Source organism: Nylanderia fulva, unplaced genomic scaffold (assembly GCF_048542155.1).
Source record: "Nylanderia fulva isolate GAGA-0341 unplaced genomic scaffold, ASM4854215v1 Scaffold32, whole genome shotgun sequence".
NCBI lineage: Eukaryota > Metazoa > Arthropoda > Insecta > Hymenoptera > Formicidae > Nylanderia > Nylanderia fulva.
The window spans coordinates 1,472,351-1,494,087 of record NW_028190390.1 but is presented as its reverse complement, the minus strand read 5'-3'; the positions used below and the strand labels follow the sequence as shown (position 1 = coordinate 1,494,087).

The 21,737-nt window shown below is 30.9% G+C and overlaps 1 protein-coding gene across 1 annotated transcript; it reads right to left on the bottom strand.

Moving 5' to 3' along the window:
* Positions 1-505: 505 nt before the first annotated feature.
* On the bottom strand, positions 506-21,270 carry amon (prohormone processing protease amontillado). Its single transcript, XM_029313660.2, has 12 exons — positions 20,456-21,270; positions 12,223-12,327; positions 10,285-10,552; positions 9,769-9,806; positions 8,808-8,884; positions 7,528-7,792; positions 6,795-7,007; positions 5,711-5,811; positions 5,314-5,547; positions 4,374-4,538; positions 4,143-4,260; positions 506-3,482 (listed from the first exon to the last, which is right to left on the bottom strand). Exons 1-12 carry the CDS (start codon positions 20,609-20,611, stop codon positions 3,318-3,320), a joined length of 1,905 nt encoding a protein of 634 aa, XP_029169493.1. The 5' UTR covers positions 20,612-21,270; the 3' UTR covers positions 506-3,317.
* Between the last annotated feature and the right edge of the window lie 467 nt (positions 21,271-21,737).

Here is a 21,737-nt window from a genome sequence, read left to right as displayed (position 1 = left end):
TGTAACATTAAAATTAAATGTGGAAAAAATTAGTATTAATAAAGAGTAATTTTGAAGTCTTATTTTACTTTTTCAAAGTTTGGTCTAATTTTTTAACATTCTGTATATGTATGTTTTCCGAAAATTTAAACATCTATACTCGAACTGTTTGAGCTACAGTGTTTCAATTTAATATACAAGTAGTATAACACTTTAATTTACTGTCATTTAAAAAAAATTGTACAATATTTTAGTGCAATTTTATTTTTTCAAAAAATATCTGTGATTACTTCAATACTTGTTATTGACAAGAATAATATTTGACAAGAATCGAATGAAGGGGTTGATTTTTTTTATATAATTTGACATTTTTTGAAAGTTTTGCAAATGAAAGTATACAAATTAGAAATTTGATTAATAACTTAAAATTTGAGTTATAAACGTTTTTGAATGTTCGGAAAGCACACGTATGGGACATAAAAAATATTTTATATTAAAAAAATGTGTAAGTTGGAAATATAATATAAACATTGAATCCTCACTATTTTATTTCGCTACAAGTTTTCAATTTTTTAATATATCTTTGTTACACATTATGCGATAAAAAACGTATCACTACAAAGAATTATTTTTTTTAATGGTGGCTTTCACAGTTCCATGTTCTGGCGATAAAAATAATGAAGAAAAGGAAAAAAGAGGATTATCGTGACATTTTCAGTAGTACATATAAATGATGACCAAAGGGGTTTTTATACTAGATAAAAACGATGCCAGCCAAAAAATACAGATTTTATTCATCCACCTATAACGCATACACAATAAAGTCGATTAAATTTTCCATTTTTTCAACTGTAAGATATATATGTATATATATGTAATGAGATATACATATATAAAATATACAGAGCGTAGGATGTTTTGACTTTATGACGCGGATTATTTTTACTGTGCACGTATAATTATCAAGAAAAATGTCCCGAACGAGAGAAATAATCTGCGTCATAAGATTAAAAAGGGATTCCGCTCTGTATATAACATATACGTATAAGATGTATGTATATATATTTATAGTTTGTCGCTTCTCGCATCAATTCTCGACGGATTCCTCGGACAATTTGGAGAAACGAAGATAATATACGAAAAAAAATGTTGGAGCTACAATACCTTCTCGAATGAGAGGAGATCGAAATTAACTCTATAATCTATAATCTTTAGCTGATAATCACCTAACTCTAAAATCAGTTTGTAGTCGGAAAAAATGCCAGACTCTTTTTTTCGCATCAGGATCTTCGTTCGAAAAAAAAATTGCTCGAGAAATCCGTCGCTGAATAATTTCTATACACACATATACATATACATATACGCATATTTAATTTATATATATATATGCATTTATATTTATATAATTTTTGTCTTTAATGTAATGCTCAAACTCTCTGTCCGCTACGGCTTCTAAGGTACATCATCTACACATGCGGATTCTGTAGCATCCGTATTTCGTGTTCTCGTGTTCGTTTCACGGACGTCCTCGCGCGTTTCTTTCCATTCATTTTGAATTAAAATCAACGCACAAATAAGGATATTAAGACTTTTAATCCTTCTGTCAATGAAATGTCAAAAATTTATCTTGAAACTTTTCTCCGCTCGAAAGAAAAAAAAATACAAAGAGCCTCCATTTTGTATTTTAGGAAATAAAATATGACAAAAGAAAAATTGTTCGATGCCCGGAAATTGCTATAAAAAAATTGTATATAATGTGTCAAAAAAATGTGGTTGATATCATACATTGATAAAAAGCATATAAATTATGCAGACAAAAGGGTTACGCATCAGCAGTGAGATATTCTTCATCATCCAGGTGATGTTGAGAGGGTAAAATCCGCGAGATGACATTTCTATTCTAATATGTATCATTCGAAGTGATACGAGAAAAATAAGGGAGAAAAAGAAGAATATTGTCATTCGTAGATTTTATACGATATTACGATGCTGTTGAAAAAGTGTTACATCTTAAAATTCCAAAGTCCGGATTCGCAAGGACGACGATGATCGACACGAAATTCTTGTTCCCAGAAATACTCTTTTTCAGACCGTTATCGATTCGATAACGTCCCGTAAACGTTAATACCTCTCTGCGAGTTTTTTTTTTCACCGCCCCATCATGTAAGTAATTTTTATTCCGCTATTGAGTAATACATAGTAAAGTTCCTTCTCCTTGTTGTTCCCCCAAATCGTCTAGTTTCCGATCGTCGGTTTGAGAACTCTTCGGAAAGCTGTCAACGCGGACACAATTTTGACGAAATGATACTTCATAATAATACGTTCATAATAATAATAATAAATAAAAATTAATAATTAAAATTATGTGTAAAATAAAAGCGAAATTGAAGCATCTTATTATAAGGATTACAAGGATTTTTTTCAAGTCATTACAAGTGTACGCAAATTAATTTCTCTTTCTAATTATTTCTGCTCAGTATTTAATTAGATTAAGCGAAGACAAATTTTGAAAAATTATAAAAAAGGTGCATCCAGATTAAAATGCGTAACTTACAATTAATCTAATTTTGCAAGGGGATCATTGACACATCTGGCATTTTTAACTAGAATTTTTTAAAAGGGTGTAAACAAAACTGAATCGCTGCTAAATAGTTGAATTTTTTCTCGGTAGCGGAACATTAAAAAAAAAACACGATTACATAGAGAAATCTACATTCTTAATGATGTAAGTTATACTAGAAACAACATGATATGTAATTATAGTTGACATCGTAATTAGACAAACGCGATTCCAGGAGAAAACAGAGAGAGTAAAATCTATTTATCTTCAATGATCTCGTAATTCAACCCTTCTGTCAATGAACAGGTACCCAAAAGCAACTGCAAATATGAAAAATGTAGCTTTAAATATTTCTTCGTCCAAAACAAAACACAAAGGGTTTTTGTTTCTAGGAAACCTAAAATATAAAAAAAATGTTTAGTGCCCAACAGCTGCTACAAAAATTTATTACGGTGCAAAACACAATTGGTACCCGGATAGCTAAAACATACATTGAAATATTATGCATTGATAGAAGGGTGGGAAAATAATAAAACGACGACAGAAGGGTTAAACTAACGAAGGACGACCGGAATTGGCACGGGACAATGCGATCGTCGCGCGACTGCGGATATATCAGGATACATATTATTTTCTCTTCAGCCGCGCGGCGCGAAATCAGAAAAAAGCGGAAAGAGGGGAAGCGCACGCGTAAACATCTTTCGATCGGAATATTCCCAATTTATTTTCCTCGCCTGGATATGCCGGCGATAATCGCGTTGGACCGTCGTGAGTGCCGTTAGATCGCGCTCAGTCGCTCCTCGTGGGCCTTTTTGACAATCGCTAATTTCGAATGAGGATCCGCCGCCGATAAACCCGTGTATGGTGGTTCCCTGGTGCCGTGGAGCATCAACGTCCACTCTTTCAGCCATCCGTGTTGGGGCGTCTGCGTGTTGAAGCTTACCTGAAAGAGAGATCCCCAGGTTATTCCAGTTCAGATCAAGCAATTGCTTAGGTTAATCCCATAGAACTTATAAATTTGGAAGGGGAATAGGAGCGCAAAACTGTGTCCAAGTTGGGTGCGAGAGAGAACTACGTTTTAAAGAAAGAGCAAAGGATAGATTGTTACCTCCGTCCGCAATGCGCAAGTGCGAATTAGCGAAAGCAATGCTTGTAAGAGGTTAGGGTTAGGAGATATCGGTGACATCAATATGCAAAATTATTTTTCACTGTATATACACTGCTCGACATTAATTGTCACCTATTCTATCATCGTCAATTGTATCGCAATTAACAATTACAATTTCATTTTCAAACGGCGCGGTGAGCGTTCGCGGTGACGTCATCCGAGTTTGCGCATTCCCTAGCTTATAGAAATTTATCACTAGTAACGCCAATTTATCACTTATTTCGAGTGCTTAAATTACTGTATATCAGTATTTTAAATACTCGAAATAAGTGATTAATTGGCGATACTAGTAATATATTCTATAAGGGTTGCGAGCAAAGGTTACAAGCTATCTTTCTCTCTCGCACCCAACTTGGACACATTTTTTCCACGGAAGACAAAGCAATTCCTCTTCCAGATATATATGTTCTAACGTTAACCTAAAGTTTTTTTTACCTCTAGCAGCCAGGTTCCCTGAGGATACTCGCCCCACGTGTGCGTCGTCATGAACGGCCACTTTGTAAACCCGTCCCTATGATCGTCATCGTTTACTCTGCGACTCAGAATCATGGATCTGAAAAAAATTATGAATGTGTTTTTTTTATAATCCAAATGGATGGTTCAGTTGAATTGAGAAACAGGGAAATTTGTTGAGAAAAATAAATGACTACTTATTTATTTACGTACCTCGTACCCATCGGAGACGTGAGAAACAGCTCGAGATCACCTCGCCGAGTCGCGTTGACAGTAATGACGGCTTGTACATGTTCCAAATAATTAACGGCGTATTCTGTCCCGGCACACGCATCGGTCTTAATCTTCACAAGGATGGATCGATCGCTCGTGACTTCCCTAGAAAATCAAACAGCTCGAGGAAATGACAAGGACCGACAATTCAGGGTTCAGATTTTTCTCCAAAAAAGGATCGACTTTCTAAATTTTTAGAGAATATACGTCATATGCAGATATATAGGGTCTAGAAATATTAAAATTAACCCTTAATTCTATCAATGCATATATTTTTATCAATAGGGAGGTTCCGCGAAGTATCCGTTTATTGATGGGATTAATGGACAAAAGAATTATTGTCGACAGATTCTCAATCTCATCGTTATAAGAGCAGTGTTGTACTTAGATGATTTTAAAATGATCTGGATAAAGATGAGATGAAAATATGCAAATTTATCTTAAGATGAAGATGATTTTGAATTTAAATATCTAGATAAAAGATAAAATTATATGTATCACAATTTATCTAGGTCGCTTCCAGATAATATTATTTTTAAAATCGCTTATGTAAATACAGTTATTTCAAAAAATGTAAATTATAAGAGAGATATAAAAATATATTCATATTTTTATTTATAAATTTTTATCGCTTATTGTTTAAGTTCTACTACTTAAATATTTTTATGTGCTATGACTCTAAAGCAAATTATCTGAATATCATTCTAGATAATTTAGCAAAGATAATACTTTTTTCATCTAAGATACACAGATATATAGATAATATGTATTTTTATTATCTATATATAAAAATAAGATGACGTCAAAATTTTATCTAGATGATCATCTATATAATTTTATTTAAATAACAACAAACACTCATTAAGAGACAATTACTTACTGTGTTTCAGTCGTAGCTCCAGCTTCACAGTGATATCTCGGTGGTACAGTCTTCCACTTTTTAGCCAAAGCTACCATCGCGCCCGCATCCAAGACCCCATATCCGAAAAGATGATTGAACTCGAGCCCGACACCATTCATGGTCCAATGAAATCTGTCCTTCGCGTCAAACAGAGAATTCCTTTTCGAAGTTAGGACGGTCAGGTGCTGAATATCTCTCCAGGTTAGTTGCGAGCTAGAAATAAAAGTTCTTATATATAACTGACATATATGGAATTATTAATGAAAGAATATTTTTATTCATCCTCTCTAGAGATTGAATCTCTAGAAGTATCTATTGATAACTTTAAGCTTGAAATTTTCATGTATGTTGAAACGAAATACTGAAATGTACTTACTTGGCTTCGAGAGCGAGCGCGAACACCCCCGCGGCTTCCGGTGCCGCGGCGGAAGTTCCACTATGAGTAGTCGTGCATTTCCCATACAGATCCGTAGTAGCCTATATAAGAAAAGAATGTGTAGTAAATAAAAAACATAATCACTCGTTTTGTTCTTTTTTTTTAAACGTTCCAGATCATTTTGACGTCAAATGACGTCAGTAGATGTCAAAATGACGTATTTGCTACTTGGGATAATTCTAGAAGGGAAAAACACTAAATAAAGCTTTTTTTCTAAGAATATTCTTTTTCTTTTAATTTACATTAATTTATAATATATAAATTTTCTTAATGAATTAATCATGCAATATTTTATAGCAACGCGTGTCTCTTCTTGAATAAAATTACTCCAAGAAAGATGTAGCTAATTCTTCTTCTAACTCAAATAAATGACCACTTACTACTCCTATGATAGAATTTTTGGCATCCTTGCTAAACAAAGCGCCTTTCTCTGTCTGAAAATAATTGTTTCTTTTAATTTACTTAATATTTTATAATTTATTTACCAAATGTTACAGCAACGTGTGTGTATTTTCACGAATAAAATGAGTGGAATCGGCGTTAATGATTTAGTAATTGCTTATTTAGAGACAGTGAAATTGTGTGGTCTCATCTCACTTGAAATAGGAATCAAACCGAGTAGCAAACTGACGTCATTAAACGTCAAAATGACGTATGCTTGCTACCTAGCATTGGAGTGATTTTGGCACAAGTAGGTTCCAAAGTAGTGCCAAGTAAATGCATTTTAGAATCTACTTGTTCCAAAATCACCCCAATATTAGATAGCAAGCATACGTCATCTTGACGTTTAATGACGTCAGTTTGCTACTCGGGTTGATTCCTATTTCAAGTGAGATGAGATCACAAAGTAGTGCCAAGTAAGTGCATTTTGGAACCTACTTGTTCCAAAATCACTCCAAGAAAACGGTTTAGCTAATTATCTCTCTCTCTCTCTCTCTCTCTCTCTCTCTCTCTCTCTCTCTCTCTCTCTCTCTCTCTCTCTCTCTCTCTCTCTCTCTCTCTTTCATCCAAAGTGGCTACTTACTACTCCTGTGTTAGGATCTTTGGCACCGTTACTAAAGGTGGAGGCTAAGGTGCTGGAACAACTCTCGTCGTAATGGGCATTTTGGCCGTCGTTGATGGCACTGTTGATGCTGATGGTCCACATACTTGCGGCATATCCGTCACAATTGCAATCATCCTCCTCTCCGCCGTCCCCGGATGCCCAGACGTAAATGTTACCCAGACCTTTCCTACCCTGGTAAGTATATTTTTTCATCTTTTTACTATCGATATATTAAATTGCGACATTTTCAATTCTTTGAATTTTTTCCAATAACGAATCGCAATACTGAATCGGCAAATAGAGTTAAAAATATCTTTTGTTCTTCCCACATTTTATTACCCTTCATTGTTTCAATATACCTATATTTTTCTCTTTGTTTTATGAAACTCTATCTAACTCTCTTTAATGAAAAGATATATTTTTATAAATAGAATAAAAAATATTTCGAGGAATAAGAAATATTTTTATCCCGCGCGTGTCATCGTTTCAATAATATATTTTTCCCTCTATTTATTCATCTTTCCGCTTCATAAAAAAATCTCAAAACAACCCCTTTCTATTTAATAACACAGAAAAAAAAAACCATAAAAACTCTCGCTGATTCAATAACGATCCATTATTTGTCGTTAAAAAGAAACCTACTACACGGTTAATAATTCCAATCAATTTTGCCATGCATTCTTCATGCATATAACAATTAAACAAAGCGCACCTCATTAACGCCGCGGACAATGGCTCTCATGGTCGCGTTTCGCGGCCCGTCCACCGTCTTCCCGTCGTCCGTGGGTCCCCAGGAGGCGCTGTAAATGTCGATGAGATCGGGCTCGTGGCCCATGCTGTTCGCCTCGATCAGATCGGTCATGTAGGGCTGATCCAGCATCCGGATCCCGGCGATCATCGAGTCGTAAGCCACCCCGACGCCGCAGACCCCGTTGTCTCGTGCAGCCGCGACCTCCCCAGCGCACCTCGTGCCGTGGCTTTGTTTTTTTATTATGAAAAACATTATTTTTAACCCATAATTTCCACGATCAGATTGCCAGGGTTCGCGCGCGAAATGTAGGACGCGCCTTTTGTCTCAACTTTTCAACTAAACGCCTTTGTCTCTATATCTATACCCTGTGTTAAGAGCGATATTGTTTTACTTTCACTCATTGTTTATCCCCCATCCCGCATTTTTATTTAATTAACTTTTTTCCATTTTTTTTGTACCCGCTACTTTTAAAAAAAAAAATCTCATTCAGGTTTTGATATTGAATTTTTTTTTCTTTATTATTTCATTCTCGGGCAAATAATGTTCGAATTTTGTTAATTCAATTTTTCCCTGTACTTAATTTTTCATCTATTTTTGAACAAACGCTTTTTTTTTGCTTTGAGTTAAATACAGTGTTGTACTTGGATGATTTTAAAATTATCTAGATAAAGATAAGATGAAAATACGAAAATTTATCTTAAATAAGATGACTTTTAATTTAAATTTATCTAGATAAAGATAAAATTATATAGTGATTCATCTAGATAACTTCCAAATAATTATATTTTTAAAATTGCTTATGTAAATACACAGTTATAGAAAAATATAAATTATAAAAGCAATATAAAAATATATTCACATACTTTTATTTGTAAGTTTGTATCGCTAATTACTGCTTAAGTATTTTTATGTACTATGACTAAACCAAATAATCTGAATATTTTTCTAGATAATTTAGTAAAGATAACACTTTTTTTCATTTAAGATGCAGATATAGATAATATATATTTTTATTATCTATATGAAGATAAGATAACGTCAAAATTTCATCTAGATGATCATCTATATAATTTTATCTATATAATTCTACCTATATAATTTTATTTAAATAACAGAAAACACTGTAATAAAGCAGAGCAGTTTTATATATAAATGACTCAATTAATATCCATCTCGTTTAATTAATTTTTCTGAGATTCAATTTTATTTTATATCACATTTATTTTATATATCGCTTTTACCTGTTAAACCAATCGTCGGTGTATCTCGGATACGGATAAGGATCATTGCTGCTGAAGTCGTAAGAAGCTTTAGCATTCTGAAACCGAGTAGAGAACATCGACATTAATGATTCACGATCACTAATCAAGTCGGTACCTAATTACTTATTTAGGGTTCGCGAAATTGTGTGGTCTCGTCGTCGTAAAATAGAAATCGATTTAATCACAGAATTCATTTTATCAGTTTAAATGAGAAAAACTGTAACAAAGAAAAATATTTTAATATAAGTTTATCGTAGAAAAAATTTGTTACTGCAAAGAACTGGAGATTTTTTTCTCTCTCTCTCTCTCTTCCCCGAATAACATAAAATAATTTCTGTCCGCTAGTTTTGCAGTTTATACTCTGGTTTTGAATTCCTGACATACTTGCATGTGAGCCGCGCCGAGAATGGCATCTATGCGAAAAGGAATATTTGAAATTCTCTCTCGTTTTACAGTTATGACGTAAATGCTATTAATAATGAATTGATAATGAACATTTACAGATTTATACTGAAAAAATATTATTATGCTACTACTGACATATTATTTTAGATTCGCATTTATTTTAATATCGCCATTATTTGAATAAATATTTAAATTAATGCGCTTGCAATCGGGGTAAAAAATTTGACATTTTTATGTCAAATGAAATTTTAAAACGAAAATTACAATATTGTAATCAGCTATTTATTTATTTTTTTTTTTATTTTATCAAATCTTGATCTTTTGATTTTATTTAAAATACAAAAATGACAAATACAAAAATAACAAATACAAAAAATACAAAAGTAATAAAAATACAAAAATAACAAATGCAAGAATACAAAAATAACAAATACAAAAAATACAAAAATAAATAAATTACAAAAATAATATAAATATTTTTGCACCTTAATACTATTTAATAACATTGTGCAATTTAATAATAAAAAACACTTACATAATTATACTTGAGATCCGGATGCATATAATCGACACCTGCAATATAAAACGTTATATATAATTAATACGTGCATATGTTACGAATGAATTTACGTCAACTGCGACCTTATTGCGTGCATCGACAGTGTGTATAACACAAAAATTCCTCGGAAAAAAAAGAAGGACATAGTGCAAATTGGCAATTTTGCTTCCTTCTCGTTAAGAAGTCGAATCATTAAAGGAGAGCCCGGTTACAAAGATCTTATTGCGCTTTTCTCTCTCTCTCTCGTCGAGGAAGTGCAAATGCAGTTTCTGCGGACGAGTCCGGGTGAAAATACATCTCGTTTCTCACTCGGTGAAACGAGAGAGCGTTGCGTAACTAGTCCTCCCTCAGCGATATCGATTTAAACCGCCGCTGGTTCGCAAACTCTTGCATTCAAGCGTGTGTAATTTAACACTGTTTTGACTTCGTAATAACCCTCCTCCCGGTCTCGTTTATTCGAAAAAAAAAAAATTCTCTCCTTTTTTTACGCACCGTCATCCATGATGGCCGTCGTCACGTTTTTCCCCGTGACACCCTGAGCCCACGCAGCCTCCACGTTCAGATCCAATTTCGGTTTACCGCCATTCTGCCCGACATTCTTCAAATACCACTGATACTTGAAGAAGGGATCCGTCGGGTCTTTGCTGCCGGGATTCGTCGGATTCTTCATCTCGTACAGAGGTACCAAGTTGTCCACGCTCAGGGGTTTGTAGCCCCTCTTCACCCTCTTAAAACCGGCCTGCTGTATCGCCGTGGCCACCTGATTTTTTTTATTATTTATTATTTTTTTAGTATTTACGGGGATGCTGACCATGTCTGTTTTACCGACTTTGAGTTCAAGGGCTTTTCTTTTTATTGGCTATACAGATTGAAAAATCCTTCTCCACAATTAAAGTACTGATAATAATGAACAGGCGCTGTAATTTTGTATAAAAAAACAATAAAAGTTAAAAAATTACAGGTTTTTATCGGCCTCTTGCATCAGCTCATAACAATAGTTATTTAATGCAAAAGTTCTGCAGTTTATTTGTGCACAAAATATGGCGCTCTCAATAGAGATGAGATGAAAGAATAATACAGAAGTAATAAAAATGTGATTAAAAGCCTGCGTATCAAAATATTCGTACTTGAATTAATTATGTACGTATATTTGCGCGCAGAATCGATGACGCGGCAGCAAAAATTTGTTGCAGGACAGCGCTTCCCATTCATTATTATCAGTTCTTTCATTGTGGAGGATTTTTCAATCTGTATATATTCAATAAAAAGTAAACCTAAGCTAACTTAAAGTCGATAAAACAGAACTACAGCAGCATCTCCTTAATTATGAATTCTAAGCATTCATAATTCTGTAATCAAAATATATGAGACTATATACAGATTGATAAATCTTTTTTCTGTAGAAATTAAAGTATTAATATTAACAAAGGGTGAAGCGCTTTAATTTTAGGTAAAAAACAATCCGTATAGCCAATAAATAGATTTATAGTTTATCTAACCTCACATTTTGTCGATAAAACAGGAAAAAACAACAGACTTCTCAAGAACGTTTAGGATCCCCTTAATTATTCCGAGTTATTTATCATTGGATATTTTTATAACGACTTCTGTGTATCTCTCCCTTTTTTTAAAGGTCATCGAAAATCTATTATTTGTCATAAATAATTCTATTTATAATTTTATTATAATATGTGCATGTGTTCTGACACAGAAAAAAAGAAGTGTCAAATCAACATTTATACGCAATAATTAATATATGTATAATCTTTTTATAAGAATTTGCTGAGGCTTAAATTTCAACAATATTCTTATTTTAATATTATACATTGTTATCTGAAGAATATAATAAAATATTATTTTATATGAAGATAAGTTATTTTCTATCCAACATTTTTTTCCATTCAAGAAAAATTATTTTTAAATAATAAATATGCATATAAAATTTTTTTTTTATTCAAGCCAATTTTTGTGCATATATATAAGTATATAAGGTGTTAATTTGACAATTCTTTTTTTTGTGCATATTTTGTGTTTATATATTTTTCAAATATTTCTTCTATTATACATTATAAAAAATTAGGAATAAAATTTTGTTTCGAATTCTGTCGCAAATTCTAAATTATTTAAAGATACCGCTATTTTTATAATCGCGTTTTTATAAAATATTTTGAATATTACGACGAAAAAGACAAAGTTTAAATATATTCTTTAGATTAATATTAAATATTATTTTTAATTTTATATATAATCCCATTAAAATTTTCCAATTCTTTTTCTCTCAAATAAATAAATAAATAAATATTTTCTTTTTCATCTACATAAATTGAAATGACGCGGCACTGAATCAACACATTTTGATAAATGACTTTCCTCTTTCCTGTAAGTAATGACGATCATCGGATAGATCTCACGAGGAAGATATCAACTTACCAGAGGGTCGACCTTTAATCTTCGCGTGTGTGGCACGGATCGTTTGCTTCGTACATGAGGTAAAGCTCTATGTACGAAATGATACTCCGTCTGGCTGCCCAAAACCTTGAAACAAAGGGAGCAGAGTTTGTTTTAATAAGGGTATAATCTAGTTTTCCTTTTTGCGTTTCTCTTCGTTCTCGCGATGTTCAAATGTTATCTCGACCCTCGAGAAAGAGAATACTAAAGTATCGTATTTTATGCAAATGTAATAATATCCATATTAATCCTCAAGACAGAATAATAGAAGGATGAAATAGAAGAACGAAGTAGAGAGGAATAGAGTAATTTAATGTTTCTCTTTCTCGAGGGTAGAGGGTAGAGGTGGAAAAGCAGAAAAGCAAACGCGAGACAGAAAAGTAATCTCTGAAAGAGCGCGGAATTTCTATCAATATATAGATTAAAAACCCGATGAGCGATGTATCTTCAACGACGCTGGGTCATCACACATGACCCATATCTAAAAAATTGTTTTATAAAGCTCACGCGATCGCAGAGAATTAAAATAAACATATAACATTTACTCCGTTTTATTTTAAAAATATATAGATTCCCTTCGATCATCAAATATAAGCATTTTTTCAAACATGCACTTCAAAAAAATAAAATAAGATATATATTTCGAAATAACGCCAGTAAATATAATCACAAGGATAAAAATGTTGAAATTGTAGACGACCGAACTGGACAAAAATATTAATTTATTAAATCTTCTTCATAACGTTTCGATCTTTGGTTTAGGTCATTATCAAATAAACGCTGGATTAATAATTACAAACTTTAAATGATACAATAAAAATTAATAATGCAAATAAAATACCACAAAAATAATGATAAAATTATAAAAATAAAAACTGTAATACTAAACATAAAATAAAATAAAAATAAATTTACAAAAAATAATAAATTAGAGAACCATTAACTCAATAATAAGAACACAGAAGATGTGAAAAAGATTTAATAAATTAATATTTTTGCCTAGTTTGGTCGTTTACAATTTCAAAATTTTTATTTAAAAAAAAAATTTATATAACATATTTTACGCATAATAAAAATAAAATCGAATAATGTGCGAGAACCCTTTATTCGGCGAAAAGAGATTATCAAAGGATAAAATTGACCCAGACAATCATGTATATAGCTGTCGCTATTTCGAGGGTTAATCTCGATTTTCCCTTTATACGCCTACACTTAATAAATACAGAATATTATACGAGATAAAATAATTAATTTTCCAGGCTGTCACACGAACGATGAGGATTGTCGGTGGAAGAGTCATTTGCGCAAATCCTCATTTGCGGTTTATCTTCCTTTATTATAAACTACAATTGTGTGTTCCGTGACGTAAAAAAAGGGAAAAAGTCAAAGTGCGTCGTTTCTCATCTCGAATAACTTTTCTCCAGTTTTCTTTTTCTTCTCCGCAAATATTTGTACATATACAGAATTATTTAGCAGATTCCTGGAATTATTTGGAGACGATTTTTCCTCAGCGAAAATGTCGAGGAAGACCATTATTTTTTTTGTGTACTCTTAATGTATCTTTAATTATTTAATTAATGGGATTCACTGAGTAATTAAGGGAATGATAACTCTGTCTGTTTTGTCGGCAAATGTTATTTTTATTTAACTGTTTATTGATATACTACTATACAAAATAAAAAATACAGAACGAAAAATACACACTATACAGAATGAAAAATCCTTTTCTAGAATTAAAGTATTCATATTAACAAATTTAGACTTTATATATGTATATAAAAAAACCGAGAAAGTTAAACAGTTTTCTTGTCTTCTGCAAAAAAAATTTCTACTTTTCTTTTCTAAAAAATTGTAATTATTTAACTTTTTTGGTTTTTTTTATAGAAATTTCGCACATTCGATTTTATAAAAAAAATCAATAAATATAAATAATTACAATTTTTTAGAAAAGAAAATTAGAAATTTTTTTTATAAAATCAATGTGCGAAATTTTTATAAAAAAATCAAGAAAGTTAAATAATTACAATTTTTTAGAAAAGAAAATTAGAAAAATTTGTTGCCAAAGACAAGAACACTGTCTATTTAACTTTCTCGGTTTTTTTCTCCCGACTGCTGCCAACCGTAGGTTGGCGAAAAGAGAGGAAATATGCGTTTCATTATACATATATATATAAGAATCTACATTTGTTATTATGAGTACTTTAATTCTAGAAAAGAATTTTTCATTTTGTATATCCAATAAATAGTTAAATGAAAATAATATTTGTCGAATAAAAACGGACAGAGTTAGCATCCCCTTAAGCCTTAAATTAAAATTTTATTAAAATAAATTCTATTTGAAATTAATTGAATTGTGATTTTGTTAATATTTTATTTCCACAAGGCTTAGTTTGCGAGAAATCCTTTATTTTCAATCGCTTATAACTTGAAATTATTGATGCTTCAACATTTTCGTTGAGAAAAAATAATCGTCTCCGGGAATCTGCTATTAACGCACAGAAAAAAAGAAATGTCAAATCAACTCGTACATATAGGCAACAAAAAACTATACTTGTATATAAAGATAAAAATATTTTATATACATAGTTCAATCAAGGAAAATATTAATTTTATTATTTAAGAATAATTTTTCTTAGATGGAAAAGAAAAATGTTGAACAGAAAATAATTAATCTTCATATAAAATAACAAATAACATATCTATACTAATATATAAAATTCTTACGGGTGGTGTATGTTTGAACATTATTCATTTAAAAACTACTGGACCGATGTTGATAAAATTTTAAAACCAAATACATGTATTCCTTGAAATCTCAAGAGTGATATAAGGTGACATTCTTCTTTTTTTTTTTTGCACTACTGGATCGATGTTCATTAAATTTGCACCAACATATTCCTTGAAATCTCAGGAGTGATATAGAGTACATATGTCTTTTTTCTTTTTTATTAAATCTATTTTGCAGAAAGGATAGTGATGATTTTATTATATTTTTCAAATAACAATATATTAAAATAAGACTAATATTGTTGAAATTTAAGACTTAGCAAATTTTTATTAGAAGATTACTTATATTGTTGCACAGTTGAAAAATTGGTGTTAATTTAACATAATATGGATATGTTAAATGGAGACACAAGTACTGTGTTAATATTTTAATACCAAATAAATGGAAAACTTTAAGTAATTTAAAATAAGATTTGTGTAAAATTAACATAGTTTTAATAATGTGAAAATTAACTAAAAATAATATATATGTTAACTTTAAAATTTGAACAGATAAATCTTATCACTAATAAAATAGAACATATTTATTGTGCAAAATTAAAAATAGATGCACATTGTGTTATTTTTACATTTTTTTCAGTTGTTTTAATAATTTTAACATTTAAATTCAATTAATAAAACAGTAATATGTTAAATTAACACATTCATGTGTTTATTTAACTATTTAATAATTTAAATTAACTATTTTAATAATTTAAATATTTAAGTTTAATTAACACAACACATAACAGCAATATGTTAATTGAACTTAAATATTTAATTTTAAGAATATATAATTCGGCTCTCCAAATAAATATTAAAATATTTAAATTATTATATGTACATATAAAAATATAAAATATATAAATAAATTACACGATATAAATATAAAATATATAAATTATATATTTTAATTTTACACAATAAATATGTTCTGCTTTATATTAGTGACAATATTTATCTGTTAAAATTTACAGAAAAAAATGTTGATTTTATAATATAAGTGGGGATGATAAAATCTAAAATTAACATATTTTTTTGTTAATTTTTACATTAAAAGTATGTTCATTTTACACAAAATTAATTTTAAATTATGTGAAGTGTTGCATTTATATTGTGTTAAAATATTAACACAATACTTGTCTCCATTTAGCATATCCATATTATGTTAAATTATAACAAAAATTTCTGTGGACCGTTTGGAACATGTGCTATCTGTCAAATTCAACAGAATTTTTTCAACTGTGGACGAAATCTGCGAAATGTCTTTACTTTTTATCGTATCTAGAGATTTTGTTTCCTCATAGAAGCTTTGTTTTTGTAAAAATGTTTTTCAGATTTTTATACCAACCCATACAGCACAAACTATTATGAATGTTTTCAAAAAATATTTCTAAATATTTCTATAAGATATTGCATAAAAGCATATTTTAAAATGGTATTAGGAATATTTTAAAATGATATAATTTTTTGTGGTAACATTTTTTAGAATATTTTAAAAAACTTTTAAAAATATTTTTTTTAATGTTTTTCTTTTATCGTTTAGATAATATTTTCTTAAATATTTGATACATATTTTTGAAATATTATTATAGTTCAAATCTATATCCAAAAATAATTTTTACATTAAAAGTATGTTAATTTTGCACAAAATTAATTTTAAATTATTTGAAGTGTCGCATTAATTTTGTGTTAAAATATTAACACAATATTTGTGTCTCCACTTAACATATCCATATTATGTTAAATTAATACAAAAATTTCTGTAGATCGTTTGGGACATGTGCTGTCAAATTATCTGTCATTTTGACATATCTGTCAAATTTAACAGAATTGTTTCAACTGTGTTCTTTTTTTTTCTGAAACGCCCTGTATACGAAATTAACTGTCATAATTCGCGAAAGGAGAGAAAGAAAGAGAGAGAGATCCGATAATTCCTGTTAAATGACAGGAAGATCTCTTAATCTATCGCATCAGCTGTTACCGCCTTAGCCAAGATAAAATCAGTCACTGCCGATGTATGGCAGAATTAATCGCGTCGCAGGCGAAGGCGATCGATCGATCGCCGATAATTTAGCCTCACGTTCCAGGGTGGTTAATCGTACGAGACGACTGGGCAGGAAACAGTTTTAATCGGAAGGAACTACGTCACACGATATACGATAAATAGCGTTTACGGGATATCAATTGCTTCCATACGGTGGAGAAATTACATCTCCCCCTTTCAATTTATCCAATTTTGTTTCGCGATTAAACTACATCAATCTTCGGTGACGCTCTAAAAAAAAATTAAATTGAAAAGATAAAATCTGTTTAAGCGAAATTGCTTTTTTTTTTTTTTATTCGGGAAATTGTCAATTGGAAAATTAGCAATCGATAAATTTATATTGGACAATGACTTTCTATATAGATAAAGTGATTGTGAGAATAAAAATGTCTTTTAGGAAATAAAAGAGGGATTTTGTTCCGCTCACATTAATTATCTTTCATTGTTTTTTTTTAAAATTAGAACATGAATGAATTAATGATATAAAAATCTCGATTTTCAAAATTAATTGAAGAAGAAATGAATAAAAAAATTCCATTTAAAAAATTGTATTTCATATTTTTCGCGATGCTCCTTCGTCTAAAATTATCACTGTCTTGATTATACCGTGGATAACATTTTTACCTCGTATATATTTGTATCGAGTTTCTTGCGTGCCGCGATTTTTAAGACCAATCTCATCATTTTCCCGAGTATTGATCTTACATAGTAGCCTTACGCCTCGTGTCTCTGCGGAACTAAGCAGGCTATCTTAGTTCAAATAAACGTGGCAGTTCGCGTTAGTCTCTGATTTATGATTAACTTTTAGATTGACGCACTTAAAAACCCCTCGATTAATTTTTTAAATTCCTTTAATTATATTATAACAAATTTTGTCATTTTTTTATTTTACGTATCGACGTCGCATTTTTGCGCGATATACGATAATAGAAAATTAAAAAATTAAAGACAATAGTCGATTAAAAAAAATTTTTTTAATAAAAAATTCAAGGTAACTTTTTATAAATTTTAGTAATTTTTTTTATTTTACGTACCGATATCATTTTTGCGTGATATGCGGTAATAGAAAATTAAAAAATTAAAGACATAATAATCGATTTAAAAAAATGTTTTTAAAAAAAATTCAGGGGAATTTTTTATCAATTTTAATAATTTTTTTTTTTTACCTACCAATATCATTTTTGCACGATATGCGGTTATAGAAAATTAAAAAATTAAAGAGATAATAGTGGATTAAAAAAAATTTTTTAAATAAAAAATTCAGGGGAACTTTTTATAAATGTATTTTTATTGTTTTTATAAATGATAAATCAGTCGCATAAATAACGTATTTTAACGCGTGTACTCGTTATTCGATAATCGACAAAATTTTCGCGCAATTTAATTTCTCTCTTGTTTCTGCGTCCTTTATTCATAAACAAAAGAGAGAGTGTAACAAACAAAAACCTTTAAAAAAAAAAGAAAAAAATTGTACGCTTCTCTCATTTTCCCTTCTAGCTCAATCGCGATGTTGTTCCGCGTTCAGTGAAATACGTCAACGCATAGGCAGACGTGGCGCTGAGAATCTGACGCGTGGCGCATCTCGTTAGAGAGAGAGAGAGATTATAATTCTCGATACATTTAACTCTTCGAAAGCGCGAACACGCGAAATGCGATTTTACGGGTGAAATATTCCGAGAGATGCGATTTGTGTTTTTTTGGCTGGATTTTGATTTATCGACGAAAAACAACTGAGCGCAAAAACATATTGCACTTAAAAACCCTCTAATTTGCCCCCATTTTGCGAATATTTTTTATTTTAGATTTTTTAATTTTAGATATTTTTTATTTTAGATTTTTAGAATTTTCATCGAACATGGATATATTTATAATTAAATTTTTTTAATTAATAATTAAAGGAATCAAAAATAAAAAACGTGTGTATATTACTTTTACACAGATTGTACATATATTATTTTTATATAATAAATAACATTAATAATTACTGATATATAATTTCTTGCGAATAATTATAGACATTTAAATCAGAGAAAATTTATTTAATTTGATATAATCATTTCTCTTAATCTATTAATTAAAATATCATAAATATATATATCAAATTAAAAATAGCTTTTCAGATTTAAATTTTATAATTTTTATAATTAATTCACAACAAATAATATATTTAGTTTTGATTTATTTAACTTGCAATTAATTTATTAATCCGAAATTTCTAGAGAAAAAAAACTAGCAAAGCTAATATTGTATAAATTAGTCAATAAACGTTCTATCAAAAGCGACATGTTGGAAAATAAATTGAAAATTCAATGCAAATCTGTTACAGATTAAATTAATTGGAATGAAATCAACGATCTTACAATTTGCAAACTAAAAAAATGTTCGTCTTAATAACGTTTTCGCCTACGTCGACAATTAATCAGATCTAATGAAACGATATCATTAACATTATTATATTACCAAAGTCGATAATATTATAATATTCGGATTTATCTGTAAATCGAGCGTGTAAATGGGGATATCTATCGAAGAACCTAGTTCGCACAATTATCTTTGTAATGGATATCTATTATTATCCGACATCACACGGCAAAGTTCAGAGATACAATCGAAGTAGAATACATATATTCATCTCTCTACATAAACACAACACTATACATCCTGGAATTGAAAATGTTCACGTGTCAAACTCTAGCCCATATTAACTAATAATTATTTTAATTAAATTATAAAATAATTATTTTAATTAAATTATAGAAAACAATTATAAAAAAATTTCAACAATTTTCTTTTCACCTTTTTCTTTATTTTACCGAGACGTAAAATTTTGCGCGACATAAGAACTTGAAGAATTAAAAGAAAAAAGAAGTCTTAATCGCGTAGACACGACAGTAAATCGAGCAAAAAAACTTTCTACTTAAATGATTTATGAGCGCGTTGAATAAATAACTCGGCGATAAAAAATGTTGCTGGTCTCCGCGATTCGATCGTTAAATACGCATTCTTATATATTCACCTGAATTTCTGTGTTCGCGAATATATTTCAATAATTCAGCAAAATAAAAATAATATATATTATTCAATTATTTTATATTATTTAATTAATTATATATTTATTTATTATATACATTTTTTATTATATATATATATATATATAATTTATTATTGAATTATAAAATATTATTCGTCATATAATTATTATAAAATATGATTTAATATATATTCCAATATCCCCTTAAAAAATTATATAAACAAATTAAAAATTATATATATAATATAACTATATATAGGCGTTTTTTAGCGAGAAAAAGCCAGAAAATCGTATGACAGTGCAGCTGGAAGAAGCGTGTCTGGGATTGGAATTCGGGGTGCCTCTTGGACATGGGATCTGCTTCGACTCACCGGTCCGAGATTGACGAAGCCATTTCTCTGGGCTACATGATCGGCCAGGTGCCTCTCCGCAGGCTGGCGCATCCTCACCAGGAAGGTGTTGGTAAAGACCTCGGCGGTGGCGGTGCCGGCGAGGAGGAAGAGCGCGATCACCGCGAGCGGGAGCATCGTGACAAGGGGATGATGATGACGATGCGGCCGGCGAGACACGTAGTCCAGGTAGCGGTGCTTCGCATTCGCGGATCTACTGCTGGACCACGTACGGTACTCGGCTCGAGGAGAGGTGACTTGGTTACTCGAGGGTGTACTATGATATCCTCCTCGCGGCGGCGGTGGCGTCGGCGTCGGCGTCGACGGCGGCGGCGGAGGTGGCAGTCGGCTCACGGATGAGGCGCAGAGCCCTCCTTCTCGACTGATGATGATGATGATGAGGAAGTCGGTGGTCTCTCTCTCGACGCTACAACGCGGCGGACCCGTTTGACAGCTGGGGGACCACGTGACACCGTTGACGTTTGACAGGAGCCACTGAATCCATGTCGCCGGAGAATAATTAATCACGCGAAAAATAGAGCAAAAATAGAGAGGCAAGAAAAATTCACGAGAGGGAGAATTTTCCCTCTACTCTTTTTCGTGGATAAATTGTTTTTTTTTTTTTTTTTTGCGCGCGGATAAGAATCTTATTGTCACACGTGAGTTATTCGAGAGAGAAACGAAAGTTGTAACTGTGTCGAGGAAAAAAAGTAGCCAGAGAAGAGAGAAGTGCGTATATAGCCGTGTCACGTAGAACAACGCGAAGCGGGTAGGTGAAAACCCTTTACGTGACGTCATCCGATATATTGATTAGAGTGACGTAGCGGGCAACAAAGTTGAGACGAGTCGCGCGTGCGCGAGTCTCAAGGATAATCGCCTAAGTATGCGATATATCGGCCTGACAATTCGGTATTTTACGACAAAAACTGGACACTGCGGCTATTTGAGCGAGATAAATAATAAATACGCGATTATAGATTTTTTCCTCTGTTGATATTTTATCTCTATAACTTTATATAGTGAAAAAAATTTAGTATACATAGTGTTACGCTTTTAAAAAAATTTAATTTATGTATATTATATATTTATGTGTTGCAAAATTTATCTTTTATTCTAAAGATTGGAGAAAATTATATGACAAAAAAGCTTCTATACACTGAAAAAAAGAATTTAACTTGCCTAAATCATCCAATTAAATATTATTTTTTTAATTGAACATAAAAAAGTATTTAAATTAAATATAATATATTAAATCTAACAAAAA

Bases quoted from the DNA above. Each gene is read 5' to 3' on its own strand.
- amon (XM_029313660.2), bottom strand. From the start codon at position 20,611: ATGCTCCCGCTCGCGGTGATCGCGCTCTTCCTCCTCGCCGGCACCGCC. The intron at 7,793-8,807 runs GTAAAAGCGATA...AAAAAAACAAAG, and splicing joins ACCGACGATTGGTTTAACAG to CCACGGCACGAGGTGCGCTG. The intron at 4,539-5,313 runs GTAAGTAATTGT...TTGATTTTCTAG, and splicing joins GGAGCTACGACTGAAACACA to GGAAGTCACGAGCGATCGAT.